The 14,769-nt window shown below is 35.6% G+C and overlaps 2 protein-coding genes across 4 annotated transcripts in view; both read right to left on the bottom strand.

Annotated features, from left to right (window-relative positions):
- The window catches only part of scly (selenocysteine lyase), a 7,812-nt gene extending 2,071 nt beyond the window's left edge, over positions 1–5,741 (bottom strand). Inside the window, exons 1-12 of one of the 3 annotated variants that reach the window (XM_016497254.1) lie at positions 5,642–5,741; positions 5,084–5,209; positions 4,869–4,978; positions 4,389–4,489; positions 2,309–2,492; positions 1,974–2,101; positions 1,529–1,690; positions 1,335–1,441; positions 1,177–1,213; positions 865–948; positions 630–732; positions 231–306 (exon numbers count right to left, since the gene is read on the bottom strand). In XM_016497254.1, coding sequence (XP_016352740.1) covers positions 231–306; positions 630–732; positions 865–948; positions 1,177–1,213; positions 1,335–1,441; positions 1,529–1,690; positions 1,974–2,101; positions 2,309–2,492; positions 4,389–4,489; positions 4,869–4,978; positions 5,084–5,196 — 1,205 coding nt within the window. In that variant the 5' untranslated portion in view covers positions 5,197–5,209; positions 5,642–5,741. Of the gene's footprint in view, positions 1–230; positions 307–629; positions 733–864; positions 949–1,176; positions 1,214–1,334; positions 1,442–1,528; positions 1,691–1,973; positions 2,102–2,308; positions 2,493–4,388; positions 4,490–4,868; positions 4,979–5,083; positions 5,212–5,641 lie in introns of all 3 variants that reach the window. The other 2 variants (XM_016497255.1, XM_016497256.1) reach the window with 2 other exon arrangements.
- Positions 5,742–9,489: 3,748 nt separating this feature from the next.
- LOC107696745 (kinesin-like protein KIF1A) overlaps positions 9,490–14,769 on the bottom strand; it is a 74,117-nt gene continuing 68,837 nt past the window's right edge. The window contains exons 45-50 of the mRNA XM_016497226.1: positions 14,248–14,319; positions 13,893–14,017; positions 13,342–13,470; positions 12,974–13,166; positions 12,670–12,788; positions 9,490–12,585 (exon numbers count right to left, since the gene is read on the bottom strand). Of these exons, the coding sequence (XP_016352712.1) occupies positions 12,543–12,585; positions 12,670–12,788; positions 12,974–13,166; positions 13,342–13,470; positions 13,893–14,017; positions 14,248–14,319 (681 nt within the window). The 3' untranslated portion in view covers positions 9,490–12,542. The remainder of the gene's footprint in view (positions 12,586–12,669; positions 12,789–12,973; positions 13,167–13,341; positions 13,471–13,892; positions 14,018–14,247; positions 14,320–14,769) is intronic.

The following is a 14,769-nucleotide window of genomic DNA, read 5'->3' as shown; positions in this document are numbered from 1 at the left end:
CGTACCCACTGTATATATATATATATATATATATATATATAAATTGTTAAGCTATATTTTAGGATTTAAAATATATATACATACATACATACATACATACATACATACATACATAAGGGGTTCAACGGGCCGGATTTCACACAACACTGGTGAAAATTCACACCTGTCCTTATACAAAAAACTAATTATATTGACCGCAAACGTTTTCCTTGTAAGTACAGATGACTTACTGATCTCCTCTGTCTGAGTGGCAGGCAGCACCCACACTGGCCAACAACCTCCTACAGGTGGACAGCACTCTACGTCCTACAGCAGGGGGGAGTCTCATCAATTATTCACAAAAGCTTTTACAAATCTGCAGGGTCAAGACCTGACCCATTTCTGACCAACACGTGTGTTAAAACAAACGAACAAATAACAAATAAATAAAAACGTCACTGATGTTGTTTTAGGAAATTTCATTAATTCAAGATTAAATATATCATATCTGTGATGAATCTTTAATGTACATATGTGCACTACACATGTAAGTGACACTGTGCACCTATAAATATCAGTATGTACAAACATATTCAATTCATGTACTATTAAAGACAAATTGCAAGGTTGGAAAATGGCCATTCACTCACCTTGAAGTCCCCTTCCCAAAATGGACACATTGCATGTGTTGGGCAAAATGTCTGAGCCAGGAAAATGGCTGTTATAACGAATCTTATCTCTTCCAAAGACAGCCTAAAAATTTCAATGCAATAAAAAAAAATAATAATAAATACAAAAAAAAGAAATCTCTATATAAATACAGGCTACATTAATGTCCACTGAAACATTTGTACCAGTCAGCTATAAGGCAGAAACAGAACTTACAAGCAGCTTCTGCTCCAGATAACATCGGATGTCCAGGAAATGGGCTTCATACTCTGCTAGATTTGAACTTACCAATTCTGCAGCCTTTTCCCAAAAAAAAAAAAAATTATGTAAAACAAATTTGCATGTACAAGCATAGGCAACATAGCACTGAAAATAATTATTTTTTACTGTTATACGTGTACAAACAGTCACCTTACTACCATAAATAATAAATAAATCTAGTTACCCATGTTACACGTCCAAACAGTCAACTTATTCTAAAAATTAGGTAAGAAATAAATGACGCTTATGATACAAAGTGGGTTTTACCTTTCCCAGACCGGCTATCATTGCTGTATTCTCAGTTCTGAGAAATAAAGAGATAACAACAGTATTGATTTCAGAGTCAGTAACATACTTGTTTTAATTCTGTTCAATAATTCATCACCTATACATGAAAACCCATCACACAATAAACCATGTCATACCCTGGTCTGAAGTTGTGCTCTTGTCCTCCTCCAAAAAACAGAGGGTAAACTGGGGTTGTGGTTCCAGGATCATTCACAAACAAAGCGCCAATTCGAGGGCCATAAAACTGAAACACAGCATTAACAGGATTGCCATCTCTAATTTTCTTTGCTTAGAGAGAGATGATATATCAACAGCATCTCTTGTTACTTACCTTGTGTCCTACAATGGTAATATAGTCTACTCCCAGCTCATGTGCATCCACTCGTATCTTTCCGATAGCCTGTGCTGCATCGGTGTGCAGGAGGATTTTGGGAGCTGATGCTGCCCTCTGTTTGTTTACTTCCCTCACCCTCTGACAAATATCCTTAATTGGCTGTTGAAAGGAGAATCCCATTGGTTACTTTAAGTGTTTATGCTAAATCATGGCCGAAAAAACTACTTTATTTTTATTGGCAAAGCAAAAGTTAAATAGCCATACTGTGTCTACAATGTAAGTTAATCTTTATTAACATCATGTTTATGAAATGTTGTATAAAAGCAATATCACGCTCGCAATTAAGCCTCGTCCCAATGGCCAAAACACAGTTGTGTGATTGTTTAACTATATGAAATAGTCCAATACATCACTGGGACTGTTGTCAAGGCAACATTCTCACCATAATGATGCCTGTCTCATTATTGGCCAGCATGATCGACACCAAGGAGGTGGTGGGACGAATCGCTGCAATGACATCCTCAACCTCCACCCGTGCCGTAACCTTGGAAACGGGCACAAATGTGACATCTACAACGAGAATTCAATCAGGTCAAATCAGAGCACAAAGATCTTTGGTCATATTCATATTTTAAAACAGATAGTAAAGGACACGTTTTGGATGCAATATTCCCGGTTACAGGAGTACAATGAAGTGATGCCCACTTCCTCAAGCTAAACCTTTGGAGAACAATGCCTCCATTTAAAGTTTTAGACATAAAACCCAGGCCTGCTAACCTGCTTTGCCCTCTTTTAACAAGTGTTTAGCTGTGAGTTTGATGGAGTCATGCTCTACATTGGAGATGATAATATGGGGCAGGGAGCCTCTTCCATTTAGCTGCTTGCTGTTTGTGCCTCCCTCTGCCGAATTCTTGCTCTTTCTGAAGTGCTCCACAGCTGAGTGAAACACCAGATTATTGGCCTGAAAGTCCAGGAGAAAAAGAGAGCTAAATAAAGATAAAGTGAAAGTAAAGGTCCTTTCACACGACTTTCACCAGGGATTCAACGCACCTCTCATCACAAGCGGCATGCACCATTAGGACAGACACATAAAGGGTTACAGATAGTGTTACAATGTTAAAAGCTGTTCACACCAGCATGAATGTTTGGCATGATTTAGTCAGATTTTCTCATGAGATTTGTCTGTTCAGACCAATGCATCAAAAAAAAAAAAAAGGCAGACGGGTTGAAGGAAAATGCAGATTCACTCTCTGACAGCAGATGAAAAAGAAAAACAGAAACACCCTGGCTACTCCAGGACACAAAGCGGCATGTATCATTATGTTTCTGATACTTACTTGTCACAGAAAAGAATTGAAGTCAAACAATTATACAGTACTGTGCAGATGCCTTCAGCTATTAGTATTTCACCAAAAAAAATGGTTTTAAGTCAGTTACTTCTATCTTTTGCTTTAGTGTGTCAGTAGGAAATGTCAGTTTACATTTTCAGACATTCCTTTTGCCATTAAATGTAATAATCCGATATCTGATCTCAGTCTGTCTGCAATGACATGAAGAAACAGAAAAAACTGAGACAGACTAAATCCAGAAGAACTGTGGCAAAGGAAGAAACCTTCCTGCAAAGCTACCTGAAAAACTATGCACAAGTGTACACAGGACAAAAGCCGTTTTAAAAGCAAAAGGATGGTCACACCAAATATTGATTTGATTTAGTTAATAGAAGTTAATTGATAATAAAATCTATTTATGACATTATTTTTGAAAGCATTTTTGCAGCATTTTTACACAAGTGCCTACAACTTTTCACAGTGCTGTAGCTTTGCAGGTAGGTTTTTTTCTTCGCTGAGTGTCTTGGAAAACGTTGCCACAGTTCTTCTGGATTTAGTCTGTCTCAGTTTTTTCTGTTTCTTCATGTCATTGCAGACGAATTGGATGATGGTGAGAAATGGCTGGCTTAAAACCTTTTTTTGTTGTTACTGTTGGCTAAAATACTAATGGCCTAAGACTTCTGCACAGTACTGTACATGTTTTCGTGTAAACATGTGAACATCAGTTCAGATTTTTGTATTTGCTATAGTGTTTATCAGGCAACACCAAATACAACTGTCCAATGACAAGATAGCAGGGTCTAGATTCAATGTCTGCTATTCACCAAGCTGTGGTTTTATGTAACAGCAGTGATTAAGCAATTCGAACAAAAGTTTCACATTGAAAATTCATCTTGGTGTGAACAGGCCTTCAGTGTAATAAATTAATACATTTCATGTATTAAGTACACATTTGTATCCAAAGCAACAACTACAGATGAGGAATAACAAAAGCTATTTATCATAAGAAAACAATATTTAAGGTTTCAGTGTAGTTCACACAGTGAAGCAGGCAAAATAGTTGTCCAGTATCAACAGTGTAATAATGCATGAGACACCACTCATACAGAAGTTACTTTCAAACCAAGCAGGTTTCTGTTGGTCAACACCACAAATTTGAATGACCAACTTGAACACAAGCTGAATTTGAATGTGTTTATTATTATAATTGACATGTCTTCAATGTTATGTCATACAACTTGTCTATATTTTTCCACCAGCAGCACCTACATAACAACATGTCATGCAAAATGTCTGCTTGTTTGCGCTTCATAGTCAATGGTAAACAGCGTAAAAGTTGAATTTTTTTTTACTTTAAGCATGTTACAAAATTAGATGGGGATGGTGGAAATATGAATTAGCCATACGCAACAGCCTTTAGGGCCTTCACTATCCTGCTGTAAAAAAAAAAAAATCAGAAAAAAAATGTAAAAGGAAAAGAAGATAATTTGATGAATTTCTATTTGAACTGTGACACTTGAAACCCTCACCTCAGTTCCTCCTGAAGTAAAAATAATGTCTGCTGCTTTTCCACCAACCATCCTGGCAATAGTGTCTCTGGAATGGTAAATGATGTCTCTGGCTTTCAGACCTAAGATCAGAAGAAAACAATATGAGATACTGTTTCCAAAAATAATAATAACTTACTCACCATCATGTCATTCCAAACCTGTTTCACTTTCTTCTGTGGAACATAAAATACTATTTATTGTATTTTAAGAATCTTATATTTGAAGTTTGTTTTCCCCATACAATGGAAGTCAGTGGCGTCACTGTTGTTTGCATCCCACCCTTCTTCAAAATATATATATTTTTTGTGTTCCACAAAAAAAAAAATACATGCATACCGTTTTAGAAGGACATGATGAAGATGAATAAATGATGAGAAAATTTTCATTTTTGGGTGAACTATGCCTTTAAATGTGACATGTTAGAAGTCTGCCAAACATCTATCTTTGAGAGCCTCATACCTGGTAGGTAATTACTGCTGGGATTTCCCCACGCTTCAGTTAAAGCATCAGTAACAACCCTGACCACCTCTGGATCGACTGGTGTGGTAGCGTTGTAATCCATATATATTCTGCAGCAGACAAAGCTGTTTTACAAACTACATTCTGGAGCATGTGGCGGATCAAATCCGAATGACTTCCTGTCCAGTCTAGGACTGATATGACATATTCATTACCTGTCTGGCCCATCAGCCACATCATGATGATGCAGGTCCGACCCAAAATGATGTGTTAAGGTTCCCCATAAATTATGACCCAGGATGACAGGGGGATCAGTCTTTTCAGCCATTATCTAGATTACACTGGTAGATAAAAAAAAATAAAAATACTGTACAACAGTCTAAACACATGCGGGGTACATAAAAACATGCATTAAATTTATGACCATTAATGTCAATAACTATAACGCACGAGTCATGTCACAAGGCTTCCCGGGTCACACATATGTTTTCAGGTTTGCTATTTTCTTAAACAAGCCAAAGTTGTTAATACAGGATTGACATTTAATCTAAATGAAGTTTAATGCAACATAATGTGGCAATAAAATCGTGCAAGCCATTTAACGTTACTACACTTTGATTCATAAAGGTCAGATTACTGTAAATGTTGTTACGAGCATATCATAACAACTACAACACTTAAACTCTCTTTACAGTCGCTTTACAAGAACCATCGCTGAGATAAACACTGATAAACCTGATGAACCTATGTAATTATACTATTAATTTACTGACCTCTCTTACTCTTCAGCGTATGGACTGTCAATGATTCACGGTTCACAGTGATAATGTGGCAGCGTCACGCTCTACTTTGAACCGGAAGCGTACATGTTTTCAGACGGTCTGTACTACAGCGAGGGCTTGGTTCATAGATTATTAATCAGATCGTGCTGACATTGCTTGGTAAACGTCTTAAAGGCATCCAGTCATGTGCTAGTTGTAATATTAATGAGCCAAGCCTTCAGTTTTGAGCGATTCCTAATTCGCTGGCCGAACATCACGTCACGTTATTCATATTCATGAGCTAAGTCTTCTTCGTGATAGTAGCGTTCGTAAATTTTTGAGTAGCTTGAGACCGGATGGAATATGGCAAGCCGATTTAACATTTAATCTATAAACCGTACTACTATCTATTTTCATGCTACTACTTATTTTTTAGATACTAGTATCTATTCCATTAAGACCCTTTTATAGTCTTTGGTAGTACTTATTCATTAGCTACTCGTGCTTATTCTTTAGGCCACATGTCACGTCACGACTTTATTCATTATTCATAATGTACTAGTGTTTATTCTTTAGGTAATTTGTGTCTTTTGTAAAGTTACTAGTACGTATTCATTAGATACTAGCTCTTATTTATTAGATACTAGCAGTGGCGGAGCTAGGGTGGGGCTTGACAGGGCTATAGCCCCATCAGAAACTTGCTTAGCCCCCGCACAGCGCCCCCAAGGATTTCCTAATGATGTTCCTGTTTTTTGGTGTCACTTTCATTAACATTGAAAAATAAACATTACAAATCTTTAAAAAGTGCCTAATATGTTGATATTATGGGGGAGGGGTCAAGCAACACAAGCAAGCAACGCGCAAACTGTGCGCAAGAGTTATGCCGATGAACGTCAGTCAATTCACTATAGAGAAAGTGAAAGTAAAAAAACGGAAGGAGCTTTCTAACGTTGTACTAATGGCGCATATTCTCTGAGACAACGAGAGACATGCTTCAACATATGCTGATAACGGTATATAAATAATCTTAAATTATTCCCTTAATATTTCTCTTGTGGCCCGTATAGTGAAAAACATGAGAGTAAACGTATTTCGCCTTAAACAGGTTGTTTTGAAAATCGGTGCACGAAATAAAGCTGCTCTTAATTTTCATTGATGACTGCAGTGTTAATAATTTTAATTATAGGCCTATAATCCATTATATAAATTAATAGACCTCTTTTAAAAAACTTTTTAAAAACATTTTCAATTAGTAGTAAGCTAATAGCCTATACTTTAATTATCCTCACAGCGCGTCATGTGGTGATGCGCTATGAAATTATTGCGGGGCAATAATTTCATGTAATTTAATAATAAAAGTAACCTAATAATAAGGCCTAATAATAATAAGAAAGTAACAGGCCCACATTAATTGGAAATGCTAAATCCTCTTAATATTGCCAATTTTTGATGCTTTTGACAATTTCTCTGGCTATCGTCGACACATGATACACAACGCAACTCAGCATGGGGAGGTTATCGCGGGGCCCCCCCGCAGTGCATGCCCGTCCGCTATGCCACTGTATGGAAATAGTTGTATGAATTGTCGGCACTTTATCCATTGTAAAAAATGGTTAGAATTTACCATACCATGTTTTCCTGACAGTTGGCATTGAGAGTGACTGACACCTGATGGTCAGAAAAAAATGACTAAATAGATATGTGTAAAAAATAAATAAATAAATCAAATAAAACAATAAAAAAAGAAAAAAAAATCCCTACTTTCTCTCTTTTCTATGTGCGTTCATAAATTGTATTAATTTGTAAGTGTCATATTTGGCAGTTGGCATTAGAAGTTATATTACTAATAACAGTGGCATATGAGAAGTTTAATAACACAGAATTTTTTTATTTTTTTTTTAATTAGCCTTTTTCGAAGCTGCTGTATATAAAAAACACAAGGTGGCTGAATTTGCATGCTATTTAGATTGCTGAAGCTTATAGGCATTCATTACTTTCACTCAATTTAATTAGTTTTTTAGCACCCCTTCTGAACTGTTAAGCCCCCCTTGGCACCCCCATCAAAACCATCCCGGAGCTGCCACTGGATACTAGTACTTATTCCAGTAGTGACTAGTATTCAATTGTACTTGTTAAGAAAAAAATAGAATTAGTACTTATTTTTAGATACTACAGTAGTAACTTTTTAGACCAAAGATGTCCTGAACTTAATAGATAGTACTTTTTAAATTTGCATTTCTGATCAGTTTGCTAATAGTATGTTGAATATTAATTAACCAACTACATATGAGAAAGAGAGATTAGACAGGAAACATGAATAGCCCACGGATATGGAAACTAGAAGATTATGAGAAGGGAGGAGAAAGAACGTGCAACATGGCAAAGGTAGCTAAATTTGCAGAAAATGCAGCTATGTTGAAAGATCATTAAGCCAGGGAAATTTTGGAAGCGCACAGCTGATGGCCATGATTCGTCATTATTAAACTTGAGAAGAAACCTTCGTTTATTGTAAGGAATTATAAATACTCTCCAACAAGGCACAATCTCTTGAGGCGGATGTTGTGGTTGTTTGGCTGGTGTGCACAAACTGTTTTTTGGGTCTAACTACCAATAATCAAATCAAAAAAGTTTTTTTTTTTTTTATATTGTCAAAACAATGAATATCATATATCATATTAAACATATCTTTCCTTATGTTTTCATGGTAACCAATAAGCAAGATCATCGAGCCAACATACAAAGCCAGCTAGGCCTATAACAATCAGTTTAATTCAGTATATTAATGTATTGTATTATCATGGAAGGTTGAGAGGTACTCATGTTTATGTAATGATCTGTTTGAATGAAGATATCTCCAAATACATTCCCACTAGTTCTTTATGAAGTTAAAGATATCTTCAATTGAACAGGTAGTCGTTATTCTGTTTTTGATTTCATCTATTAATTTCTGACTAGTATTTATTCCAATAGTGATATTAGTAAACATTCATTAGATACTATACTTATTTAGTAGATACTGGTACTTATTCAGTAGATACTAGTACCTATTTAATAGATATTAGTAGTTATTCATAAGGTACTAGTAATTATTTATTAGATACTAGTATCTTTTGTAATTATTGCTAGTAAGAATTCTTATCTTACTAGTTATGGAAAGCCGATTTAACATTTATGCATCTTTTAAAGAGGTACTAGTACGAATCTAAAGAATATACTAGTACCCAATGGAAAAGATACTAGTAGCTAAAGATTAAGTACTAGTAGCATGAAAATAGATACTAGTAAGTTTTTTTTAAGGATTAAATGTTAAAATGGCAGTAAGGACAGGGTCATGGAGCTACTGGGATTTTACACTTATTTTGTATTAAACTGATGTGAATATATGTTTATTTTAGTTTAACTCTCTTTGAAGTTTGTATTTATAGTTTTTATGGAAGCTTGTAATGTAGTCTAATAAAAGCTTGCATGTAATAAAAAATAAAAGTTGCTTTCGTTGACAAAAGTCAGCCCTTAAAAGAGGTATAAACAGGAATTCTGATTAAAAAAAAAAATTTAATGAAATTCTGAGATAACAATAGGAACTCAAAGAAAAAAACCCAGAAGCAATTCTGAGGAGGGAAAAAACCCCTCTGCATTTCTAGATATTAGCTCATAATTGTGATATATGAACTACAATTGCTAGAAATAAAGTCAGAATTCTGAAATAAAAATTACCTATTTAATTTTTTTCTATTCCATGGTGGAAACAGGCTGGACCATTTTACATATAAAATCAAGGATACATTCAGCTTGAGTTTTCCTAGTTTTCGCATGCATAAAATAATGGCTTGAATCAATAAACACACAAAAAAAGTAATTAATAGTGTTGCATAAGTTCCACATTTATTTCATATCTGACAATGTGTTGAGTGTACACAAACATTTAACTCATAATTCCAACACTCAGAAAGAGACATCGAACTACTGCCCATTGAAGATGGTACAAACCAGTTACAACTGCATATTACACCATTCACAGCAATCATGTTTATATACAAGGCAAGTAAAACTGAGAGAGAAAAAAAAGAGAGAAAATATGCTTATGAATGGAGTCTGTGCATAAGAGGAGAATGGAAGCACACAAATATTTGGTGTCGATTATGAGAACTGATTAATTCTTTCATTTTGGGAGATGGTAAAACGAATGCAACGTTTTTAGCCTTGAAACATGATAATGTAATGTTTTATGTAAATTGCTTGTAGAAATGGTACAGGACAGGCTATAACATAAAGAATGCCATTCAGCTCTCTGCATTACTTTCTACAAGGTGCACAGACAAAAACCAAGACAATTCACTTTTACTTGTATGTACTCAAACTGAACGTGATTCTTTTAACTTTATGTTTTGTAATAATTTAGTTGTCACTCATCTTGAAAATGCACCTGCTATTACTATTAACATATGCACTTGTTTCTAAAAGTAGTGGCATTGCTTATATTTTACTCTGAACTGGTTGTGAAAGTGAAGTGACATATACATACAGAAATTGCAAAAATGTGCATTAACTATTTTTCAAAAACAGAGAACCTTCAGGGATTGAGAATCCTTTTAGGATATGTTTTCTGCTTTTACAGAGAAGCAGAACCCCGCTTTTTCATAGAACCAGAAACCCACTTTTCAGCTTTCAACATCCTAAATAACAATATTAGTAACTGAATTTTTGGAATTAGAAATGCAGATCTTTGAGGTTTACTCATAGACAGATCAAGGCTTTCAATAGAGGTTAGTTCAGTGTCAGATTCTTCCTGTACTAAGCATGTGCTGAAGGTTGGCTGGCCTCAGTCATGCTGATATGCCTGAATCTTGCTGCCCTGGAGGCACCTCAGGTGTGCAAATAGTTGGAACTGCGCTCTAAACATGGAAAAGGCTTGTGTTAGGTAACCTGCAGGATCATCCAGTTATCCCAAACCAAATTATAAACTGCCTGGTCTAACTATAATAAGCAATGAAAGTGCATGCATGGTTTCTGCTCCAGTGACTGCCTAAGTCCAGGTCCACAGAACTCCACCTTCTAACAAACGCTTTTGCACTACAAAGTGTCTAAATCATGTGTCTGCAAATATTGTGTTACATGTCTTAGCCTGTTGGATATTTTATATGATTACAATCATTGAAAAAAACAAGGTTCGGAACAATGACAGCAGCGCTTGTTTCTGGAGTCCATGATGATTTTTTTTTTTTTCTGGCTGAATACATAGGTTTGTTTTGTTCATTTTTAAGTAAAGTCAGTTGAGAAAAAAAATATTTACACCATCTAGATATGCTTAGAAATCTCAAAACCTAGTCATATGTAGGGCATGTGCAATATGCAAACTAAAAATGAAACTAACTAAAAACAAACTAACTAAAGCTACTTTTGCCTGCGCACAGAGAGGAAGCATGGTACAGATGAGTGGGCCTGAAAGTGAACATTCACCCTGTTAAAGAAGCGCACAGGGATTAAGATGATGGAAATTGTAAAACAAAAACAGAGTAGATGATGCAAGAGGCACAAAATCATCACTCTCTGGGGTGCATGTAGAAAATTCCACCAGTACATTTGATTTATTCTAACAGACTTCTAAACCTTCCATTTTCCAAGACTGACCACTGCACAAACACTCGTTTAGGATTCTGGGCAATGAAGATGAGTTTTCTCTACCTGATCAATCTTGCAAAAAAACATTTTTGTTTTCTTAACTAAAACAAGTGAACGTATCTAGTAGAAGTAAAATTCAAGTAATCTACATGTAATAGCAGCTATCCCAGCTATTCACTTCTAACCTCTTCCCCAAATGCTTTTCATTGTGTCGGGGGAAATGAGAGCAGTGCAGTCAGTAAAAGGGAGGTTAGTCAACTCATGATAAAAAAAGTGCCATATGCAGAAATTGCACTGTACTTCTTTAAAAATATTACAGTCTTTGTCAATAAATACATACTGAAATAAATAAAAACGTTAAATAAATACCTAACTAGATAAAAATAAATTAGACAGATATAAGATCATTTGGGGATACCGATAATTTTTTATATAAAATATTAGACTGGATTATGATACATTTTAGATTAATCTACTGACCAGTACTCCAACAAAAATAGGCCAAATCTTTATAATGGTTCTCATATAGAGATTTGAGAATGCAACCATTTTCCATTGCCAATTTTTTTCTCATGCATCCTGGTTATTTTGAAAACTTTATGCATTTCAAGGCCATACAAGGGAAACATTATAAAGGTATATGAGTATTTATGATGGGTTGTACTGTGTCCAAGAACTGCACTTAAAGAGAGTAAGAGCGTAATATGATGTGATTCATCTACTCCTTGCTAAGAACTGCTTATCATTGATCAATCCTGTCTTCCATAGCCAAGAAATGAACAAACATATGGTCTGCTGACTTAAATACTGACCAGTTTTATCGTTTTAAACCCATAGACTTGCAATTCAAGAGTAACACAGTAAGGCCATGTGATCCATTTTCCCACAAACCCAAGTTATGGACGCCACTCTTCACAGTAACAAATTCAGATGTGTTTGCATGAGCTGACAGCTTCAGAATTAGAAATTCCCATCACCAGCTTTCTAAAATGTTGCTGAAGACTACATAAGCATACTACTATCTCTACCCCAATAAAGTAGTTAGCCTGTTCTCTTGGCGCTATAAGTTGAATATTTAGGCCACTGTAGATGCACAACAAAGGGGCCTTTAAGATACAGGTGCACAGTCGGTGCTAGTGTGGGCAGGTGCAGGTACACACATGTAGGAAACAGAGGGTCAGAGAGTTGATTAAGCACAGAAACTGAGGGATCTATCAGTAGATCTATTTACAAGGTTAGTCCTTTGTGTTTTTTGTCCTCAAAGTGTTGTACAGTAGGTATACATGTAGTGGGCTCAAAATCTCATCTGCCCGGCTCTTCTTCTGGACAGTTTAGACCTGATGGGAAGGAGAAAGTCGAATAAATATTGGTATGACAGGTCTTTTAAAGTGAACGGCTTAGATATCTGCTTTACTGTATACCTGATAGATCCAGCAAGCAGAGGGTTAAAGGCATACAGCCAGTCATGCATCTCTTTGTCATTACTGGCTTGAAGGAGTATCCCACGATGCTCTGTGCATACCGCAAATGTGTAGGGGGTCTGCAGTTAAGACAGAATTTAATTAGTTCAGCCTATAAACAGTCGATTTACTCAAAATGTGTTGCCTTGGAAGAGACTGAAATAAAATAAAATAATACAAATGTAAAAAGTTTCACTTTCAGCATGGCCTCCTGGTATTCAAACATGTTCTAAAATAAATAAATAAATAATTGTAGATGTTTCACCTTCAGCATGGCCTGCTGGTCTTCGCTGTACTCCACTTGTGCCGAGGACAGGTTAAGAATGGCCCTTTCCACTGTGTCTCTCTCTGTGTTGTAGATGTAGACATAAGGCCGGCGTACCACCACATACCTCTTAACCCAGTCATTACTGTGGGGCTCCAGGAACTGCAAATAACCTTTCTTTGACACAATTGGGCTGCAACGATAAAATAGGGTACAGGTTAGAGTTAACTTCCAAAGATGCAAATTCCTTAAATCTCAGAAACTGAATTTCATATTCAGGCAAATGTAACATAAAAAGGAATTGCTCATCCTCTGAAAAATAAACAATTTGTACGATCTGTACAATTTTATTTATTTATTTTTTTCACCTGACACGGATTTCCTGAATGTCTGGCACAAAAGTGTGGGATCTTGATTTGGACTCTTGAGGAGACTTCTTGCCCTCTGTTTCAGTGTCAGGGATGGGGCTGACAGCACGAGATCGAGGTGTTGGGGGTCTGCACATATGAGCAATAAGAATATAGATGGAACTTTTAGTTAGATAGGGTTTCATTTGGAGCCATTTTTGGCAGACATATTTAAAGCTGCAGTCCGTAACTTTTATTTATTGATCCGAAATCAATATTTATGTTAAAACACTTTCTCCTATCCCACCTTAATATACAGAAACACCTTTAATGTAAGGCATTCATAGGTTGATTCTCAAACTAGCCTGACACATTAGCTTCATCAAAAGCATGAATTTAGGACAGGACTATCTGTTAGTCTGATCAATAGCAGACTAAGGAATGATCAGAAAATCTTTTTAAAAACTGTTGTTTTTGCACTTCCATTTGGTTTGTGTTGCAGATATCACCATTAAAACGTTTTGTTTATTCTTTTAAAACTCAAAACGAAACAGCAGTCACTAAGTACTGACCTGAGTTCAGTGTTGTGGCCGTAGCGTCCCTCCACGAGTGAGGGGCATGTGGAGGACGGGGTGAGGGTGCTTTCTGCACACACTGAGGCCGAGTCTTTCAAAAGAGTTACTGACATCTCGCTTAACTACAAAACATCACAACAGGGTAATCAGTCATTAAACACAGAACACAAACACACACCTTCACAAGTTTCTGCAGCAATAGTAAAAATGCTTATATGTCTTACATTTTCAGAAACCTAAAGGTTTTTAAAGCAGTATATTCTCAGCAGTCTGAGCTCTTAAAATCATCTTATTGTAGCAGTGATAGCTGACAGAAAGAAAAAGGGTAAAATATTCTTAATAGCATTTTCACCTTGCTCTCGCTGGCGCTAACATACACATGGCTGTAGTCCCTGTTAAAGGTGTGGTTAAGCAAACGCAAACACTGTTGGGACAAACAGAAAAGGGAATGTTAAATTCAATGACAAGAACCTTTTTCTCATGATTTCCTTAAGTGATCACTGTATATGAATTATTTTGAACATTACAGCAATTTATAGTATTAGATAAAACTATAATTACCACTATAAAAGTGGTTTGGTGACAATGGTGATACGAGCTGTAAAAATGTATTTCATCTTTTATAAGACCATTCTATTCTATTCTATTCTATTCATATATTTAATTTCATACAATATATAAAATTATAATTTTATAACATTAAATTCTAAATATAACAAAATTCAATAACTATTAAATTTGTAAAAATATTGTAATAGTAAATATATAAAATATATTAAATTATATATAAAGTAATAATAACAATAATAATGTGTGTGTGTGTACCTGGTATTTATCACGTTATGGGGACCAAATGTCCCCACAAGGATAGTAA

Source organism: Sinocyclocheilus anshuiensis, unplaced genomic scaffold (assembly GCF_001515605.1).
Source record: "Sinocyclocheilus anshuiensis isolate Anshui unplaced genomic scaffold, SAMN03320099.WGS_v1.1 scaffold999, whole genome shotgun sequence".
NCBI classification, from domain to species: Eukaryota; Metazoa; Chordata; class Actinopteri; order Cypriniformes; family Cyprinidae; genus Sinocyclocheilus; species Sinocyclocheilus anshuiensis.
This window is presented reverse-complemented; position numbering and strand designations above follow the sequence as displayed.